This window comes from Tupaia chinensis, unplaced genomic scaffold, assembly GCF_000334495.1.
Source record: "Tupaia chinensis unplaced genomic scaffold, TupChi_1.0 Scaffold000048_1, whole genome shotgun sequence".
Classification (NCBI taxonomy): domain Eukaryota; kingdom Metazoa; phylum Chordata; class Mammalia; order Scandentia; family Tupaiidae; genus Tupaia; species Tupaia belangeri.
The window spans coordinates 5,354,668-5,367,704 of NW_006159506.1; the positions used below are offsets into that span (position 1 = coordinate 5,354,668).

The following is a 13,037-nucleotide window of genomic DNA, read 5'->3' on the forward strand; positions in this document are numbered from 1 at the left end:
TGGTTTTTTGAGGTTTTTTTTTTTTTTTTTTTTTTTTTTTTTTTTGTAAGTCTTGGGCAACATCTGAATTTCCTGTACAGTTTGATTAAACGTCAAATTGTTTTTTAATTACTAAACGTTTTCCTAAGCGAATTGTGATAGTTTGGAGCTTGGAAAAGTAATACTGGTGACATTTGAAAATAACTTAGGTCATTTGTACTCCGTTCATTACTATATAGAGCTCTAATTTTAGCTTTCTGTATTCTTCAAAAATGCTCTCTGATTACAAAAATATCAGACAGAATCCTGCTTTTCTGTGTATAACATAACCCATAGGCCATGATTAATATCCAGAGTGTACTTAAATGAGGTATCATGGCAGGATTCTTTTATCTGTAACATTGGGTGTGAGAAACTGTGGATGGAATCACATTTTTTTCAGGTTACTCATACCCTCCTACCATAACAACAGATTTTCTTCATGCTCACTTCTTTGTGGTGGAAGATTTTGCATCCTTCATATTGGAAAAGATTAACTTAATAAACATAATTTTGGCATCAATTGGTCGTCGTAAGCGTTATCACCAATTGTTTGTATTTTAAATGCCCACTATGTGTTGGAAATGCTACCTTTTTATTCTATATTAGTTATTTGTACCTTTGAGGGACTAAAGTGTGTGTGTGTGTTGACTTTAGGAGGTATCAAGTATTTGGCAGTGTGATACATACAAACACACACACCACACATATTTTAGTTTCAAGGGTTATTGTGATCTTCTAAGCAAAGCAAAATGCAGATCTTTTATAGAAAACAAATTTTAATTCTATGCTTGATGTTTTTCCCTTGCCCCACAAAGACAGATAACTGCATGCGTTGCCTACATCTGAAGCTCACCAGGTTACCAAGAGGTGTGTTAAAAGTGTTAAAGTATTAGAATAGGATAATGCTGATTAAATGGTATAAAGTGCAGTAAAGTTCTTCATTTCATATCTTACACTTCTGTTACTTGCTAGAACATAATATGAAGACAACACCGATTCTTTCCTTAAAGAATTCATACGCTTATAGGAGAATCAACTGTAAAAATAAAAGTGTTAAGACTATTGTGATATAGGTATTTATAAAAATATGTGTAATATATTATAAGAGTTCAGGAGTAGTTTTTAACTTACAGAGCCTTAACCATGGGTGTAGGGTCATCAGAATTTATGTTGAATAGTGTGAAAAATGGGTCATGCAGGGAAGAAGAGATGAAGGCTAATCTGGCATTGGGGCAAAAGAAAACAGATACTTGATGGTAGAATTAGAAACAGGTTATTGGTATATTTATAGATGCAGTCAACAGGAATCTTGACAAAACAGAAGAATACTAAAATAGGTTCCATGTTTTTAACTTGTATTTTATACTTAGTACCTCAGCTCTAGAGATTATTAATAAGAGGTACAAGTAGAGCTTATGAGTAGAAGTATCAAGCATTTGGAAACGGAGATGTGAAACTCAAAAGTTCTGTCTTCTCCCAACTGGGGACATTCGGGAGGATGTCACAAAGAGGGTGACACTAAAGCTGATTTCAAAACCTGACCCAGAGAAAGAAAGTAAGCTGAAAGGACATTATGTACAGAAGACAACGGTATTTGAAAGTCAGTGGTATATTTCATGAATGAGACATGGGTGAGTTAGGGCTTTATTCAAAGTGGGAGAAGCACAGAAACCTGTATGGGTCCAGATTTACTTAAATGGTGCTCTTATTTTTATGCCTGTACATATGAAAAATACAATAGTAAAATAGTAGGTTAAGGTTTCTATTTCTTCTTCAGATAGCACAAGTTTGACCCATTGTTGAGAGGATATCATTTAATGCATAGTTTACAAAGACAGTCACATCTAAAGAGTATCTTTCAAGATGATGTAAAGTCTTACTCAGAGATGACAATGATTGACTCACAGTGTGGGAAGCAAAAAGAAAGTAAAGAGATGAATTAAATAAAAGGAACACAGTAAAACTGTAAAATTTCATATTTTCTGTAGAAATATGGCAGGTGCCCTATAATGCAAATGTTTGATGTCTGAATATTGGTAGTGTTTAAAATCTGGACCACCTCCTTTTAATGAAAGGGGCCTAGTTAATCTCAGTAAATCAGGAAACCAGAAGTGATCGTGAAGCTTGCTCAGAGAGGTCCCAGGACCAAACCAGAACCTTTCTCATGTGGGTCCAATTGCTTTACCACTAAGCTACCCCCTGGCCTCTGTACTCTTCTTTCAGGCTTCCCTCAGCTTTCATCTGAAATTAATTTTTTCAGTGTATATAAATCCAAAGAAATTAAGTCACCTATGGTACTATCATCATTTTTTGCATAGGCCAATAAAAAAATGATACATTTTGCAACTTCTTACATCCCAAAGACTTTTTAAATAAAATCCTTTTCTTCAAATGACTAAAGAATAAATTTGTAACATGAAATGCTATTGCTAAAGCATATTATCTTTTCTGTAGTCTATGATAAATCTAGCTTTTAAAGAAACTTACGGTTTGACTTTATTTTAAAAGTTTTCATTAATGAGTTTATTTTATAGTTTTCTTAGTATTTGAGGAAGCATCCCTTATTTTTACGAGTGAAGATTGCAATGTTGAAAGTATTATGCATAAACCATTGTATACTTTGTTAAATATTCACTATATATGTAGAAACATAAAGCCATGCTTAGTTCTTTGGTAAAATAAATATTAAGTTAGCTATAGTTTGCTGCTGTGGAAATAAGTGTGGTGTATATTCAGTTTAGTGATGTACTAATCTGGATTAGAGAGAAAAGTGGGATATTAGACATCTTGGTTTTGGTTGTTTAGAAGCTGGAATAGAAGAATTAATTTATTAATATCCAGAGAGACTTAGATTTATCTGGATAATTTTAAAGTATAGTTTAGAATATTATTTGAAATATAATAGTTTATGTTCTAAATAATTTGGTTAAATTACTTAATTCTTTTTCTAGGACCTGGTACAGCAAACAAAAGAAAGACTGAACGGAAGAGAGGAATCCAACAAAGATAACTTTGAAAACACTGAATGCAGCAATAAAAGAACAATGGATCTCAAGTTCAACAGCTCCAGGAAATATGTTTCTATCTCTGTGCCATCCAAAACCCAAACAATGTCACCACACATCAAGTCAGTTGATGACATCGTAGTACTTGGCATAAATCTCAGCAAATTTAACAAACTTACTCAATTTTTCATATGTGTTGCTGGAGTTTTTGTATTTTACCTAATTTATGGATATTTACAGGTAAAAAAATTACGTTATTTATAGCAATCGAGGCCACTATGGACACTGAATAGTAGTTTTCTCCAAGATATTTTTACTTACAGGTTGCCAGTTAATAAATTTGAGAGTTTTCTTATAGTAGTAGGACAGGGCTTCTTAAAAGTAAGTCTACAAAAAACAGGGATCGAGATTTGGGGGGGGGGGGAGTAGCAAAGCCTAGGAGGTGCAGTCAGTAGCAAACTAAAATGCTGTACTGGAAGTCACATGGCCAACCATGGGTTCAGATCCCTGGGTCAGCCTGAAAACAAACTAGCAGTATGCTTAGGTACCTAAGATACTGAGGAGCTTGAGGGCTATGGAAAGGGGACTACAGCGTGATGAGGCCCTACAAGAATGCTCTTACATGCCCCACACTCTAAAAAAATAAATAAATAAATAGTGGTTTATAGACACTGTCTTTAAGAATTGAAAATTTGAAGGTAAATTTTAAAATATTTCATAAAACATTGGTAATAATTTTAACCATCTGTTTCTAAAAGAGGATAATTGAAACAGTGATTGGTATCTTGAACATAGACTTCCAATAAAAATAAATGAGAGCAGTTTATTTTTGATTGCTTATCTCAGTAATAAAAAGTCAGTTTTGCAATTTTTTTAGGATATTTTGTCTAAGAGTATGTCTTTAATCCTAAAATATTTCAATCATTTTTTTAAAGCACTTATTTTTTTCTCATTCTTGTTTGGTTTTCTTTCTTTAAGAGAGAGCTTTTTGCTATAGAACACATGTGCTCACCAGAGAGACAGAGAAAGACAGACAAAGTGAGAAATCATCCCCCATGGGGGATGGCCAGTCTGCAGTCTCTTCTCCATTTTTCTCTCGGGATTTTGGACACACACTCACATGTGCCCAGTTTAATTTCAAGCCACTGTGCCCAGGACTAGAACTGTGATCGACTACATGGGAATCTAGTGATGTAACCATTGCATCATCTGTTGGTCTAGTTTTCACTTCTAATCTAACTTTGCCAGAGTCTTACTTTTTTATGATTTTTGCTTAGGCAAAACATTTCTAACATTGCAACAATTTGTCTCATATTTACATTATATTTTGGGATAGTTATGTACATTTGTCTAGCAGTGGATTCCTGATCTTCCAAGATTGAGCTACTTGGGTGATGATCCTGAGTAGTGTAAACAAAAATGTTTGAATGGAGACTAGTATAATTAATGGATGGCCATTTCATTAGTGAATAATTCCAACCATTACCAGCTTTGCCTTCTAATGAAACTTTACACCATGGAGAACTTTTGTACTTCAGGAAAAGGAATGTGTTATATTTTCTTAAATCACATTACTGGTATTTAGTACTAATAAATTAGGGTAACCTTTAAAATTGTACTGTTTCATTGTCTTAAAGAGATTAAAGGTAAATGTAAATAAAGAAGATGGAATTGTGATTGTTTTTTAGTTAGCTTACAAGAATCTATGAAAGATAGTAATGTAAACAAAAACATCAATTAAAAATATTAACATTTATAATCATTGATTTTCCACTACATGGTGGTATCAAATTTAAGATATTGTAGTGAAAAACAGTTAAAAGTAGAGATTGGCATTTCTTTGGAGTGTTTCCCCCCCCCCCCCCCAGTATATCACTGTTACCGTATAGCTTGGGAGTAGATTTAGCAATAGCACAGAAAAATGGATCAAAATTTGTCCTATATACTTCATTAAATAAATTATTTTCTATATAATTTTTCATCAGATATATTAACTTAGAATTGGTGTGTCCAAAGTTTTTTTTTAATTATTTAGCAATTGCTGATTACATCAGGAACTATCACTTTTACCTTGTCAAGGGACCATTGCTACTAACTCTTACAAATACTTTCATGTTAAAATAGTTCAATGAGAATGATTAGGGGTTTGGCAAATAAATGTTTTTTATTTATATTCATACACAAACAGCACATGGTGGAAAGTTTGATTTTTTTCAGTAACATTAAGCAAAATAGCTATTAGAATGCTCTTAATGACATGTTAAGAATCACTTAATAATTGATGTAAGTATAAATTCATTTTGTTTAGCAAATTAACCATTGCTTCTACAAGGAGAAATTTTATCTAAGCTATAACATAATACATAATATTGAAAAATAATATCAGTATGAACATGTTCTTACTGAAAAACAAGACTGATGATAAACTCTTAATAGTCCTAAAAAGTATGCTTTTTTTGGTAATAAGAGAGTTCTGGAGTCAGCTACCTTTCTCATTGTTTTGGGCAACCCTTTCTTTTAGTCTTTTTTTTCGCCCCTTAAGAAAAGCATAGGACAGTGTTGCTTCATAGCAACTTAGCAATTATTTTTCTGATTTTCTTACCTGCTATCTTTTATAGTATCAGTTCTTTGGAACAGATTTCTAACCTCTAAACCAACAAGAAGCCTTGCGATTTGATCACCCCCTTTAGTTGGAAGTAGGCTTGGTTTCTTTTAAAATGTTGTTTTTATATGAATTTATTGTGAGAAAATTAGCCTGCCCCCTTGAACTTAACAGTATTTGTGTGTTTTTTGACAGGAATTAATATTTTCAGTGGAGGGTTTGAAGTCTTATGGCTGGTACCTTACTTTAGTGCAGTTTGCATTTTACTCTATATTTGGCATGATAGAACTTCAACTTATTCAGGACAAAAGGAGAAGGTATGTGGTTTGTTTTTTTTTTCAACAAGTAAACTTACTAGTATTAGTTGAATCTTATCCTCTTTTTCCCCACACTGAATGTGCATGAAGTTTACAGTTTATTATTAACATTCCTAACAACCACAGATATCATCGGCATAACCAAGTTATTAAAATTAATAAATATCTATATTTAAACACTGAAAAAAGTGAGATATTTTATAATATTTAAAAATGAAAAATTGCTCAAGTTCAAAAAGTTATAGTACTCAAAATATTCATTCTGGGAAGCTAGCAGGTGGCATGGTGGTTAAGGGCAACGAACTCCCACATGGCCGACTTTGGTTCAAATCCCAGACCTGGCGGCTTGGATTCTTACTATCATTCTCCCTCTCTCTCTGGTAAAACCAAATACTACTATTACTACTACTACTTAATAGTAGTATTTAAAAAATATATAAATAATAAAAAGTATTCATGCTGGGAAAATTTACTTAGTATGCTGTACTGATAAACAGTGATCGAATGCATAAAAATAATAAAATATACTTTTAAAAAGTTGTAAACTACAATATATGTAAATCTCCAATTTCATAGAAAAAGTTCATAGGAAATACATAAAAAACTATGCACTATGCAAGGATTTCAGAAATTTTTACACCAAAGTAAGCATACTAATACAATTTTCCATGAGCTTTTTAAAGTCTGTGTTTTTTATAAATGTCACTGAAATAGGTGTGATTACTGAAACATATATAGTGCAAGTAACATCAAAGTGGTGAAATGAAATATCTGTTTCCATAGTAGACTTTAACATGCAAAGTTAATGTTTTGTTTTGTGGGATATATTTTAACCAACATTCTCATAATGTTCATTCTCAAATGTTAAGAGAAACACAATTTCTTTTCATCAAAAAACAAAAGAGCTCATTTAGCTATCCTTATAGTTTCACATCATCTAGGTTTACAACATTATCTTGCTATCTTTTTAGTGGATATAGAAAAATTGTAATACAGCATTGTCTTGAGTATAAACATAAAGTGGTTAGGAATGCGACTATAAAATTTTCTTCGTAAATGTGAGAAATGTCATCATATATCATGCCTTAATGTGTGTATATTACACATATCTATTGGGAAGTTATTAAATGTAATAAGGACTATTAGTACTGACCTTTATTGATATAAATGTTTAGTAAAAATTTAAAACCATCACAGCCATTTTTTATAAAACCATAAATGGTCTTGAAGTTTGTAGCAAGGTAACTATACAATTTTAAATATTTAAATCTTAACAGAAGTATTTCTTTGTGAATCTAATTTTGCTTCTCAACCTTTCTCTGTTGCCAGTAAATTGTAACAATTATAATAAAAATATTTGAATCAGAATATCTTCATTTTCGTGCTTTGAAACTGTACAAGATAGAGTCATAGATGATAGGAAATAATTGAGAACAGCAGATGTCATAATGGTTACGTCACTGGTCTCCCTTGTAGTCAGTCAACCATGGTTCAAGACCCGGACTCAGCAGCTTAAAACTCACACTGGACACATATGCGTGCTTGCCCAAAATCCCAAGAGGAGATGGAGGAGAAGGGATTATGACATGGTCATTGCCCCCAGGAGATGATTTCTCACTTTCTGTCTCTATGTCTGTGTCTCCGGCAAGTGCACCACCCTACAGCAGAAATTTCTTAATTAAAAAAAAAAAAAGGCATAAAAAAGTAATTAAATAAATTAGATATACCTACCAAGGAAGGAAGTCTGATCATTTGTTACCTATTGCCAACTCCTATATCTTTGATTGCTTTTAAGGTAAAAGATACTAATGTTGTCTTTGTAAAGTATAAAGTGACACAAAGATGATGCACCTCCTAACTACTCAATTTCAGAAAGAAACACCTCCCTCTCCACTGCCCAGATAAGATGGGGAGTTGGCCTCAAGCCGTAATTATCCCAGCATTTAAACCCCATGACCATAACATATTTTAAAACAATTCATGTTTGATTTAAATATAAGTGAAAAAATTTGAGAAAAGATTTTATAGATGTAATAAATCTGATTATGATTTGAAACCCTTTCCTTCTAAAGAACATTAAAAACATAAGCCGTTTTTCTTTTTAAGAGAGGTGGTTTTGTTTTGTTTTGTTTTGTTATAGGGTGCATATGCTTGCCAGAGAACACAAGAAATAATCACGAGGGCAGGGGAAGGGAGGACAGCAACGTCTCACTCCCCTCTCTTCCATTCTCCTCACAGGATTTCTGGGTATGCATGTACCTGCGCTCAGCAGGAGTTTCAAGCTGCTGGGTCCGGGACTCAAACCACAGTTGGCCATGTGAGAGTCCAGCACTCCAGCTACTACGCCACCTGCTGACCCTCATTTTTAAAATCTTTTAGGGTATGCTGCAATGAAAATATTCCCAATTACATGTTTCCTGATTTATTTCTGAATATACACCCATTTCCAAATTTATTTCAGTGGTACCACTCTTTAGAGCCTTAGCGAAACTCTGCTTAGTTGTTGGGGTTTTTCTTCTTCTTCCTTCCTATCTTTAAGAGTACTACTGTACTGCAATGAAAACAAGATTTAATAGTCAGAAAACATGGATTTGGATCTGGCATTACATCTTATTAGTTCTGTACAGACCTCAGGGAAGCTTATGAAATTTTCTAACTCTCAGTTTTATTTTGAAGATCAAATGTAGTAATAATGTGCTCAAACGAATGTGTAATACACTAAAACGTGCTACTTATATTTTTTATCAGAGATTACTTGGTAACTGTTATTAATTACTTTGAGTTTTTAATAAAGGGGATCTTGAGGGGTTTTTTTAAGTTTCAATTTTTCCATCATTTCTAAAGAAACAAACAGTCGAGGTATTAAGTAAAGTAGAAACAAAATCCAAGAGGCAGGCTGATGAAATCCAACTTCCTCCTTTTACCAATGTGAAAACAAAGACCTAAAGGGAAACACCTGGAGAAATTTTGTCGCCTTGATTTAAACATGAACACAAATCTTGAAATGAAAATTATACCTAAGTATGCAGCATGATCTAGTTTTGTGGAGAACGCCCCGTTCTTTTCAGCACACCAGGGGACAATATCCGGTCAGTTAGCGTGTGCTCACAGTGAGGCTCAAAATTTTGAACATGCCAAACTTAGCATCTCTTATAGAAACTCCAGATAGATGAAATGTTGAAAGATTTGAGATCCTGAGGAAAGAGTCAGCTACTCTTCATGAAGTTGAATATTATTTTATAGAATTAGAGAGACGATTCATAAGATACTATAATAATCGTGTCCAGGGTTTTAAACCACATGAACCTTTTCTAGAGAAATTCTGCTCATTCTAGCAAAATGGATGGTATATTTTTTCCTAATGCTAGATAAAACAGAAGGAAACAAAACAAGTTACAAGTTTGTTAAAAAATCAGTTAAGATGACTTTTACAATTATGAAGACCAGCATTTTCTTAATTCTTTTTTTCAAAAATGTAGTCAAGATAGTTTTGTCCATGCCTAGAACTGCTGTTTAAAGCCCTTTTACCAGTGTGTACACTTCCAGTAAAAATTTATGTAACTCTCAATATGCCACTTTTTCAGATAGCTGAGAGGTCTCATTTATGATTAAGTAAGAGTAAGTTATTTTTATCAACATTCTTTTTAAAAAGTAAACAGTGTTGCAACTTCAATAATAGTGATAACTTCTTTACTGATATTTCCAGAAATACTAACCAGGAATTAGAAAAGTAATTAGACATTTACACATCATAAACTCATTATCGTATAGTAGTATGAATTGGGTCCCAAAATGAAGGTTTTAAAAATTGTCTTTTACAGAATACCAGGAAAAACCTACATGATAATAGCTTTTCTAACTGTGGGTACTATGGGGTTATCAAACACTTCCTTGGGCTACCTGAATTATCCTACCCAAGTCATCTTCAAGTGCTGCAAATTGATTCCTGTTATGCTAGGAGGAGTTTTTATTCAAGGTATAGTAATAATGTATTTTCATACTGTTTGAAACTAATAGGATATGTTACAGCATCTAGCATTAGGAAAAACATTAATCTTCTATTTATATTTTTGAGCACTCTAGAAATTACAGTTCTGAGTGATATCTTTGAAAAGTAAGATTTCATAAAAAATTGATAATTTTCTGACCTCTCATCTAAAATCTATAATTTAAACTTAAGAAAAAATATAGTATTTTATTTATTGTATTTCTTTTTTTATTTTGGAATCCACTGCATTTCTGACAGTACCGTATTGACATATTGCAGGCCTAGGCCTAAAATACCAGGAAAATTCCTTTTCTCAGTACTTCCATTTTTCTGTTCTTCAGAGCTCCACATTCTACCCCCATTGTACAGCAGGCAATTCTCATGTTGAAATAAAGCCTATTGATCTGAGCAGAATTATTTATTTACTAACCCTGCCAGCTGTTGATGTCTTATAGCCCCAGCTAAGTTAGAAGTTACGTGCAAAAGGTTAAAAAAGTAAGAGCAAGTAGCAGAACTAGTTTTTGTTGTTTATACCTGTTGTGAGGAATATTCATGTTTTAATAGTTGATTGTGTATCTCTATTGTTCTCATATAGCCTGACTTCATTTTATGCATTAGATGCCTTCCTGAAATAAGCCTTTTTAAATGAACGTAGGTATGTCAACTACCCCAGATAGCATTTTAGGATAAGTGTACCTAAGAAAAACTACTGACCCTGACCTCAGTCCTTACTAAGAAATCACATACAGCATCCTAACTGGGCACATGTATTTCCTTACAGATTTTACAAGTTACACTACATTTCACTTCTTAAATATGAATATGATAAATAAGTTAATTCCTACATAGAAGTTATCTCATTATACTGCTTGCAAATTTAAACAGTTGTAGAGCTGAAATCATCGCTCACTTTGTAGATTTATGAACTACAAGAAAATTTGTGGTCTTTTGCTATACATAAAATAAAAGGCACTAATTTCCACAAAATATTCAATGTTTGTGGATGTGCATTATTCTTGCTGTCAGTTTTTGCCAAGATTTTTTTCTCCTCTCATAAGAGAGAAAATAGGATCTCATTTCTGACTTTCTAAGAACATTTTGGTGCCCATTAGTAATGTACTCTTCAGAAACCCTCCATACCTTTGTCACACATTGACCTAAGTGCTCTTCACGCATTTTTGGCATTGGATGTAAGTAACAGATGTTTGCTGTACTTGGTTAAATATTACTGTTAGGCTGTGTGGGTTTTACGTAATGCAGATTTCCATTTGTTTTATACAGGAAAGCGTTATAACGTTGCAGACGTGTCTGCAGCAGTATGTATGAGCCTTGGCCTGATATGGTTTACCCTAGCTGACAGCACAATCGCTCCAAACTTCAACCTGACTGGTAAGGAATTTATATTCCTAGATTGTATAGACATTTTAGGTTAATGCAAGAGTTTCTAAAGTTTCATAAGGATTTTAAATGACGGTATGACATCTTTTTTCTTTTTTCTTTTCTTTTTTTTTTTGAGAAATTTTTGCTATAGAGTGTGTGCGCTCACTGGAGAAAGAGAGAGAGAAAGTAAGAAATCACTCAACACGGTCAGTGACCACACTGCATTCCCTTCTCCTCCATTCTCTCAGGATTTGGGGCATGTACGCACATGCGCTTGGCTTGAGTCTCAAGCCACTGGTCTGGAACTCATGGTCGATGTGGCAGTTCAGTGTCTTAACTCCTAAGCCACCTGCTGGTCCTAGACATCTTTGATTCTCATATCTAACATAAAGCTTTTTTTTTCTTTTCTTTTTTCTTTTGGAGAGGTTTTTGCTGTAGGGCGTGTGTACTTGCCAGACAGAGAGAGACAGAGAGACAGAAAGAGGAAAATCCCCCCCCCCGGGGGGGGGCCGGCCACACCGCAATCCCTTCTCCTCCATTCTCCTCTCGGGATCTTGGGCACGCACGCACATGCACCCAGCATGAGTTTAAGCCACCAGGTCCAGGACTCGAACCGCGATCGACTACGTGGGAGTTCAGCGACAGCCATTACACTAACTGTTGGTCCCCTTTATCATAAAGCTTATGAAATCACCATGTAAGATGCAGTAAATAAATCACAGTTCTTGAAATATAGCAATTTTTTAAATATTCTTAAATTTTGACATGACTGAAGGCTTTTCATAATCTTTGATTATCAAGTACATGGTAGAGTAATTTTTTATGAGATGAATTGGAAATGTACACAAGTTATAGGGGAATCACAGTAGTAGCTTTTATTCTCATCTTCAAACAACTTCTTTTAAACTTGTTTATTTACTTGCCATTGTTTTAGCTAAAGAGAGCTTGTGCTATATTTTATAATTAAGCTGTATAATATAAGTATGGACATTACTTTAAAGTGGTTAAAGTTTTCATCATAAGCAAATTTTCTCCATAGTGTGCTATGCGGAATTTTGTAAATTAATTTAGGTTATTCATGAACAGAAGATATTACAACACGTTTAGAAATTAATAAGAATTTTAAAAAGTATTAAAGTCCTATTTTTACTCTAAAGCCCTTTCAGAGAAATTGTTTTAGACTACTTTGAGTGCATACTGTATATATAGTATTGTCATTTAATTATCAATGGAGCCAACAAGTGGCCTGGTGGTTAAGGTGCTGGATCCATATGGCTGACTCCCTGACTCAAGTCCTGGACCCAGGTGGCTTGTGCATATATACCCAAAATCCCAAAAGGAGAATGGAGGAGAAGAGATTGCAGCATGATCATTCCTCCGAGAGGTGATTTCTCACTTTCTCCTTCTCTCTCTCTCACGCTGTGGTGAGCACATGCACCGCACCCTATAGCAAAAATCTTAAAAAGAAAAATTATCAAAAGAATTTTACTAACTAGATTAATATAGTGTCATCCCATCTCTTCACCTGACAAAAATAGTATTTACAGTTTCTAGGTCTTCAAAGAAACTGAGAGAACAACCACAAAATAATAATAACAATTATAATGAAGAGCAGGTACAAAGTATAATTTTGAGAAAAAAATTAACTATTACATAGTGAAAAAAATGTTTACATCAGCTTCATTATTCTTCCAAACAAACTTCTGTCTTCCTTCTAACCTGGT

At 33.6% G+C, this 13,037-nt stretch overlaps 1 protein-coding gene across 9 annotated transcripts in view; it reads left to right on the top strand.

Moving 5' to 3' along the window:
- The window catches only part of SLC35B3 (solute carrier family 35 member B3), a 48,023-nt gene that overhangs the window by 1,317 nt on the left and 33,669 nt on the right, over positions 1-13,037 (top strand). For 3 of the 9 annotated variants that reach the window (XM_006141216.3, XM_006141215.3, XM_006141217.3), the window contains exons 2-6: positions 837-888; positions 2,973-3,266; positions 5,824-5,945; positions 9,767-9,921; positions 11,215-11,322. In XM_006141216.3, the coding sequence (XP_006141278.1) occupies positions 3,066-3,266; positions 5,824-5,945; positions 9,767-9,921; positions 11,215-11,322 (586 nt within the window). In that variant the 5' untranslated portion in view covers positions 837-888; positions 2,973-3,065. The remainder of the gene's footprint in view (positions 1-836; positions 889-2,972; positions 3,267-5,823; positions 5,946-9,766; positions 9,922-11,214; positions 11,323-13,037) is intronic. The other 6 variants (XM_006141218.3, XM_014591056.2, XM_006141220.3 and 3 more) reach the window with 2 other exon arrangements.